Source organism: Elaeis guineensis, chromosome 5, assembly GCF_000442705.2.
Source record: "Elaeis guineensis isolate ETL-2024a chromosome 5, EG11, whole genome shotgun sequence".
Classification (NCBI taxonomy): Eukaryota; Viridiplantae; Streptophyta; class Magnoliopsida; order Arecales; family Arecaceae; genus Elaeis; species Elaeis guineensis.
Genome location: NC_025997.2, coordinates 108,135,572 through 108,143,908, shown reverse-complemented (window position 1 = coordinate 108,143,908; position 8,337 = coordinate 108,135,572). Strand labels below are relative to the sequence as shown.

Here is an 8,337-nt window from a genome sequence, read left to right as displayed (position 1 = left end):
TCCACTTATGCTCTGATACCATATTAATTGTCACGCCCCCGACCCGAGATTGTGAATCGAGGGTCATGACAACCGCCGCATACTTATAGAATACTTTTCCCATAAGCATGCAAGGCATCTCATCATGATATCTTCACAAACAGTTAAATAAATTTTTCTTTATTCAATAATCAAACCTTGGTTCAAATAACAAATCAAAACTAAGTGTTCAAAAGAAAGTAACTGTCTGACAAAGCCAATACTAAAAACAAAACTAAAGGTCTTGAATCAATTCTGAGAAAAATCCTAAATCAATGAGTTAACTCCATCTCTAATCGCTCTTCCAACCGAAATCCCACATCATGCTAATTTTCTGGATCTGTAAGAAAAACATAAAACTTATCATGAGCTAAATAGCCCAGTAAGCAGTGTATACCTTTAACTGAATAATCAGGCAAATAATACTATGCATAACAAATCAATATGTAATTTCATGAAATCATATTCATACTGTCAATCATATATAAAAGTCAATTCATCATAATTTCTAATTATGCTTTTCTTCTTAAATTCATCAATTTCTTAAATTCTTCTTACCAACCATGACTATGACCACATTATCCCTGTGGCAGGGTCATAATACCGCATATCTGCTTGCGGTGGGCTGCGAATCATCTGGCAGCCAAGTCCTTTGGAACCGCTGGTCTAGCTGGCGGTTTTGTCGCTGGTCTATCTGGCGACATGTCGCTGGTCTCACTGGCGACATAAATCCTCAGGACAGTCAATTGCCAACGTATATGCCCCCATTGGCGGGGTCCTCAACACAGTCAGGTTGTCAATTTCATATTGTCTTCCAATTCATATATTATTTTCAAGAATAATAAAATTAATTGATATTCGAGTCAAATCAATTATAACATTCTTTGAGATCATATATCATCATAATAATTGCTCCACAAATAACTTCAATCATAAATAATTTCCTACAATTAACTTTCATCATAAATAATTTTCAACAATTATTTCAATAAATAATTACAATCGCAAGCATGCATAAATTTATTTAATTCATAATTTACCAGATAAATTCAGTAAAAGTAAACACTACTTACCTCTTTCATCTTAGATCTTTAGACTTCGTTAGAAGAATCAGCTAATCCTATTTAAAATATCAAATCATTATCAAATTCTATTCCATAAATATAACAAGATTAAATCATAAGGAAAGAGGACTGTTGTCCGGATGTGTCGAACCATCCAGATACCAGGGCAATTCAGGATCTCTGATCTGAGGGTCAGATTCAAGTGACTTGATCAAGAAATCGTGAGGCACAGATCGAATTAAAGTCAAGATCAATCAATAAGGTTCTTTAATAAATTTGAAAGATCTTTGATACGATCAGATGAGGTTGACATACAGCACGGATATCAAAGCAACTTCAGATCTTGTTAGAGTCAATATAAGCTTCTAAAAGATGAAGGCATGACTCGATACAGGATTCATAGAATTTTTTTTTTTTTTTGTTTAATGGCTTAGTGGGCTTTGTGAGCTGGTTTTGGGCCCAATTGGGCCGGATTATCACACTTGTAGCATACCCCAAACAACAAAGCCAGTCCTGATCAATTTGTCTTATTTCATGCTAAGACATTGCCTTCTTGTTCCCGCCAAAGGATATTAATATTCCAGTAAATTATTTCCTGGGCTGTTTATACCATATATTACTTTAATACATTATCTGAAAAACCTACTTCCATCAGTACTACAGATATTAAAGCTGCCAAGCTAAGTACTGGAACTTCTTTATTTTCATTTGTGATTTCTACTTTTCAAATTTCTTTGCTTTCTTAGTCTACATAATACTGCCATTTTTAAAAATTCTGTCCACCCTTTGCTCTTTGTACCTTTGATACCTTCCATAGTCCATAAGACTCAGTCCAAATATTGACAGAAATTTTTTTCCTGAATTGTTTGTGCTCCCTTGATGCAGACATCTTGCAGATCTAGCCAGATTCTTAGTTCTTAGCAGTATCAGAGAAATGATAAGGTTCTGTATTTCTTGTTTCTCATTCCAGTCTGCAAGAGTGCCTGTTCTTATTCTAATTTCATGTCACGTACCTGTCTTGAGCTTATAATCTGGATCCAATTTTTCTTGAGGCATATACTTCCCTTGCTTTGAACATTCTTACTGACTACTTTGCTTCCCTCAATTTACTGCATCATCACCAACATAGTGAATGTATATCTAATATTCTACCTTTCATAACTCAATAATCATTAAAAAAAAAAAGAAATCTGCCAATAACATCTGCTATAATTCTTCAGACATTGCAGAGATGTTGTGCAAAACAGTGGTGAACTACATAAGAATCAGCAGAAGATGTTGAAGCAAAAGCCTGATGCAAATTTGACAATCAAACTTACGTGAATGGAGTTACGCATACTCTAATTGTTTCCACATTGTTTCTTTTTATCAGTATCACTAGCACTAGATCTCATAAATATTAGAATCCAGAACTCGAAAATGTCTCCAAAGGAATTTGCAGTTTCCTCATCCAAATCTAGATCTTCAAGATCTTCAAATTCATTTTTGAGCAAATCAGTACCACCAATGTAAGAACTGATGTTACGCTTTACTTAATCCAGCTCTTACCAGGTGCCTTCCTTACACGTCTTTTTCTCATCAACCTCCTTATCTTCAAAGCATCATCCCATCGACCAACCGACTTATAGACATTAGCAAGAAGAACATAGCTCAAGTGGTACCCTGGCTCCAATTCCATCATTCTCTTTGCAACACGTTCTGCTACAGCAGGGCTTGAATGGGTGGCGCAGGCACCTAGAAGAGCAGCCCACAATGACGAATCATCTCTACAGACAGCCTTGTTAATTAAATCTTCTGCTTCTTCGAGTAGGCCAACCCTGCTGAGGAGATTAACCATGCAACTGTAATGCTCGATTCCAGCAGCAATACCATAATCTTCATTCATTAATTTAAAGTACCTCCTCCCTTCTTCGACCAAACCAGCATGACTGCAAGCAAAAAGCACACCAATGAAACTAATATAGTCAGGTCTAGCCCCTTCCCTAAGCATGTCATTGAACAACTTAATGGCTTCCCGACCTTGACCATTCTGAGCAAAACCACAGATCATGGCATTCCATGTTATCAAATTTCTCATATAGATTTTAGTAAAAACTCCATATGCATAATCTATAAGACCGGATTTTGCATATAGATCAACAAGTGCAGACTCCACAACCACATCCCTCCAACCTCCTGTCCTCAGGAACCGGCAATGGACCTCTTTGCCCTGTCTCACAGCTGAAAGGCCTGCACATGCCCGAAGAATTGTGCCAAAACTATAGTGATTGTCTTCTGTATCCATCTCCCGGAATTGAGCAAGGACAGTCTCATAGTCACCACTCTGGCAGTACCCTCCAAGCAGGGCACACCAAGAGACAGCATTCTTTGTGGGCATCCGGTCAAAGACCTTGCGAGACTCTTCCATGAGGCCGCACTTGGCATACATGTCGACCGTGCTGCTCTCCACCACCACATTCCCTCCAAGCCCACTCGTGATAAACTTAGCATGAGCTTCCCTACCCTGTCTCGCCCTATGCAGATTACCCAGAGCAGTCATGATGGTCCCAAAAGTAAATTCATCCGGAAACAACCCAAGCTTCCTCCTCATCATCAAGTGGAAAAGCCCCACTGCCTCCTCAAACCTATCGTTCCTTGTGCAGGCCGAGATCATCGAAGTCCAACAGATAGTATCAGGCTCGATCATCTCATGAAACACATGCCATGCATCTTCCAATGCTGAATTTTTACCATACATATCAACAAGAGCACCAGCAATCACATCATTCAAATCGAAACCACGCAACAAAACCATTCCATGGAAGCAGCTACCAATCTTTACATCTTTGAGATCGGAACATGCCTTGATTGCAGCAGAGAGTGTGAATGCATTCGGCTCGACCCCAAAAGCTTGCATCTTCGCAAACATCAGAAGCGACTCCGTGGGTCTCCCTGCACGAACATAACCGGAGACCATGGAGGTCCAGGAGATTACATCTTTAAGGGGCAAACTCTCGAACACGCGGTGGGTGAGGGAGAAGTCGGGGCTGACCTTGAAGTAGAAGGAGAGGAGGCTGTTGCCGACGAAGCGGTCATTGTCGAGGCCGGACTTGAGGACGTAAGAGTGGAGCTGGAGGCCCCGGGGCAAGGAGGAGGAGGTGGTGCAGGCCTGGAGGACGGCGGCGTAGAGGATGGGTTTCGGGGGGAGGCGACCGGGTTCGGCGGACTTGAGGAGGGAGAGGGCTTGGGAGAGGAAGCCGGACTTGCAGAGGTGGAGGATTTTGGATCGGGAGGGAGAATGAGAGGGAGATGATGGGTTTGGATTGAGGTGGGAGTAGGAGGTGCAGTGGCGCCGACGGAGCTGCTTCATTTACAAATATTTTTTCCTTTAAACTACGGCGGGAGGAAAAGTAACGGCTATGTTGGATCCATCAGAATGTGCAGCGGAGCCTGGGAAGGCTAACGTCGGCTACATGCATGCATCAAGATTATAAAAAATTTGTATGTTATAAAAAATTTGTTGGAATATTAGCTTGAGTACATAGGGGAAATATGTTAAACAAATTGAAGATAATTTCTCTTGTTCACTAAAATTTGTATGGCCATAGCGAGTCTTGAGAAACCACTGTAACACAAGCTTGTATGTTATAAATAATGAGCATGTTGTAAATTTTTTTTTTTTTAATGGTATCTTAAATATTTTTTATATTTTTTGAAATAAGAGGTTCTTGGTATGTTAAATAATCTTTCTACAAGGAAAAAGTGCCAACCATTTTGTTCGGTAGTCCCGTGTGAAAGTTGATAATTGGTTGCATGATAATGGAGGTCACAATTTTATAAGCCTAGCTTGCAATTCCCACATGGGTTCGCTGAATTGAGCACTGACTAGATAGATAATATGTAGCAGTCTTTTTTTTTCAATAATAAAATTGATTATAAATAGAGCATGCAATATTTTAGTGTGTGAGTTTTGCAATTGTACATCATCTGTGCATCAACTTTGTGTGACTACACAAGGGATCAGACATGCACACCACCGAAAAATAGTAGCAGCTTGATCTTAAGATCAAAATATTTTGAGAAAATACTTATAATAAGGAAGATGAGCATTTGTTTTTTGGTTCATTAGGTTACAATACTGTTGCAAAAAGACCATCTTATGCTTCCATAGATTATTCTTAATAAACCTTTTGGGCAATACATTGTAAGCAGAATTTGTTTTCTTAAGATTTAATTATGCAAAAATTCTGAATATTTTTGAAGATTTTTAATTTTATTCTGAACTTGTGTTTAGTGCAATTAGGTTATCAAATTTTCAAATTTCTTTAATTCGGATCTTGGTTATGATTTCCATTATTTTACCATGACAAAGTTGTCATGTGATGTCATATAACCCACGTAGGTGGCCTTCTTTTGCTACTATGAAAAAATACTTTCAAGTTTCATTCCTTCTTTTCTCCTATCTTCTATCTTGAGTTTCCATACCATCTCAATTTCTCCTTCCCATCTAGCTATTGCATATTAGCTAGCAATGACTGCAAGGCAGTAAATAAAAGTAACAAAGAAAGATGAGTGTTTGAAAAGATTGCGAGTAGGAGAGTTGGAAGGTACTCTTCAAAAAAGTCTCCACTCTCTAGCATGGAGTCAACTAGGCACCATGAAGGTACAGATCAGTGCAAGTACAGTTTTATATCTAGAACATGGACTTCATGGATTGATAACAATCCTGGACAAAGATTTTGGGGTTGTCCAAACTATCAGGTAAGTATAGTCGGTTTCTTAGGTGGATGTTTCTACTTATCCAGTTATCCAATTATAATGCTATGGATTTGATAAGGGATTGTCTAAATTATTAAGTTGTTCATCCCATGTATTTTATTATATACAATTTGGTTGGGGGTCTGAGCAACTCATCTTTATAATTTTATTAGTTCATAAATCTGGATGTACATGCTTGTCTCTGTATGCTAGTTTTGTTTGACTATTTTATTTGTTTGTTAAGGTATTATTATAGCATCTAAACCCTTTATAACTATAGCAGAATATGTAACAAGTTAAGGTGGTTGCTCTTTCAACCAGGTTTTGTAGATCAAAAAGATAATTGTGATAATGTATGTGCATATTTGTTGGTTGTATAATGATTCATATTATAGATATTTTATATAGATTGATCCTAAAACTATGGATCGAGCAAAAGCAGCTCTGCTTGAAAAAAATGAGGGACTTAAAATTAGAGATGAGAAGATTATCTACAATAATTGAAAGGTATCGAATAAAAAGTTCAAGTTTGAAAAAAACATATGGTAAAACTAAAAAAAGAGATAATTGATTTGTTAAAAGAGACAGAGATTTTAAAAAGAGAGACAGTAGACATCAAAGAGAAGATGCAAGATTGAAAGCTGAATAATTTATGTTGATGTAGGAGCCTGCAAAGCATAATGCAAGAGAGAAGCTTTATGTTATTGCAATTATGCTTTCATAAATTTTACTAACATTGGTGATCATGTTTTGAGTGATTGCCATTTTTTAAGCTGTGGAAAAATCTTGAGAATAACTTTTTTAATGGTGATCATATTTTGATTGATCATTTTTTATATGATTGTCAGTATATCAAGCTATTATAAATAACCTTTGTAATGAATATTGTGCAGCAATGATATTGAGTATAATGCTTTATATTTAATATGTGAATATGTGGTACAAATTCTTTATATAGTAAGTGTGCTCAATCAATATTATAGATGGCTTGTTTCATATGTAATATCAATATTGGAAAATGAGTCATGATAACTATGAAACAATGAGCTATAAAACATTGAAAATTACCCCTAATGTTAAAGGTTGAAACCTTTGGTACATTTGAAATATTTGAAACCCTTGATATATTATAACAGTTGAAATTCTTGATATATTGAAACCTTTGAAATCCTTTTTTAAGGTTGAAACATGCTACATCAATGACTAAGGATGTAGTAAAATCAGTTTTAGAGGTTGTCTTACATAAGTCCTCCTTTTAAGATTATAATTTGCATAGTAGCGCAGCTACAGTCTTTTGTACATATAAATCTGAAACATTGAAGCTGAAACTTTGCCTTTCATAGAAAAAAATATGTTTTATTTATGTGATCTCAATTAGTGATCTATTACATACATATGCCATTGAACCAAATTCTAAATATTGAGTTAAATAGTTTCAACTAAACCAAACATTTAATCAAGCAATACATTGCATTTTGAGACTAGACATTAAGCTCATGGAATATTCAAGTCATAAAATATTAGACTCTAAATTATGGCATTACACATTAGACTTGAAGTCATATAATATTGGACTATGCTATTACAAATATGAAGCAAAAGTATTGATCTTCAAATTGTGCTATTGAAATGGACATAAAATGAAACGTGAAACTGTAGGGCACAATGAAATAAAGCTTTCAATAGATCTTTGAATTACACAGTTGATCTAGGAGGATCACTTAACTAGATGTAAATAACTTTGGCAACTAAGAATAGGGTTAGATAGGGTCTAAGAGTAAGATCTACCACATTAGAAAGCTAATTCACAAGCTAAATTTTTGAAGACCATAACTTGGTCATACGACATCTGATTTCAATGATCTTTTTTTTTTTTAATTTTAAATTGGATAGTTTTTCAAAATTTAAGATATGACACATCTTGTCAAGGACGCAAAGGCCCTAATGATCAGATGAATACCTTCATCTAGGCCCCAAAATGGACCAATCAATTCTAAATTTTTTTTTGTGGATAAGACTTTGACCAAGTATAGCTTCTAATTTAAAAAAAAATTGATAGGGCGATAGAAAGTAAAATTGATATAGAAATCAAGATTTACCTCTTGAAAAATTTTAATTTTTTTTAAATTATTTCTACTAGACATGTCTATTTCAGGTAAAAGACTCTTTTTAGAATTAGAAGAGGAATCTAACCTAATTTGTATAAGAATGGACCTCATCATTATAGATAGATTGTATATACCTCATTTTTAATCAATAAAAAAAAGGACTGGTATCTACTTTCAATTTTTTTTTCTTCTATCTTTCTCTTTGGGAGATCGAATTGAATAGATTGGAGGAAATATTTTTTCTCCTCAGTCAGATCAACATTGAACTACAATACTCATTCAAATATTGAAATGCATATAGAAATGCAACACGATGAATCAAGCATTGAACTACACATTGAGCCAAATATTGAAATCATAAAAAATGAACCTAAAATTTTATCTTTTATGTGAAAATAATGTGTTTTACT

The 8,337-nt window shown here is 35.7% G+C and overlaps 1 protein-coding gene across 1 annotated transcript; it reads right to left on the bottom strand.

Annotated features, from left to right (window-relative positions):
• Positions 1-2,374: 2,374 nt before the first annotated feature.
• LOC105045407 (pentatricopeptide repeat-containing protein At1g03540) lies at positions 2,375-4,659 on the bottom strand. Its single transcript, XM_010923674.4, has one exon. It carries the CDS (start codon positions 4,429-4,431, stop codon positions 2,611-2,613), a length of 1,821 nt encoding a protein of 606 aa, XP_010921976.1. The 5' UTR covers positions 4,432-4,659; the 3' UTR covers positions 2,375-2,610.
• Positions 4,660-8,337: the final 3,678 nt, after the last annotated feature.

What these genes read in the sequence shown, in the direction of transcription:
- LOC105045407 (XM_010923674.4), bottom strand. Translation starts at nt 4,431, where the DNA reads ATGAAGCAGCTCCGTCGGCGCCACTGCACCTCCTACTCCCACCTCAAT.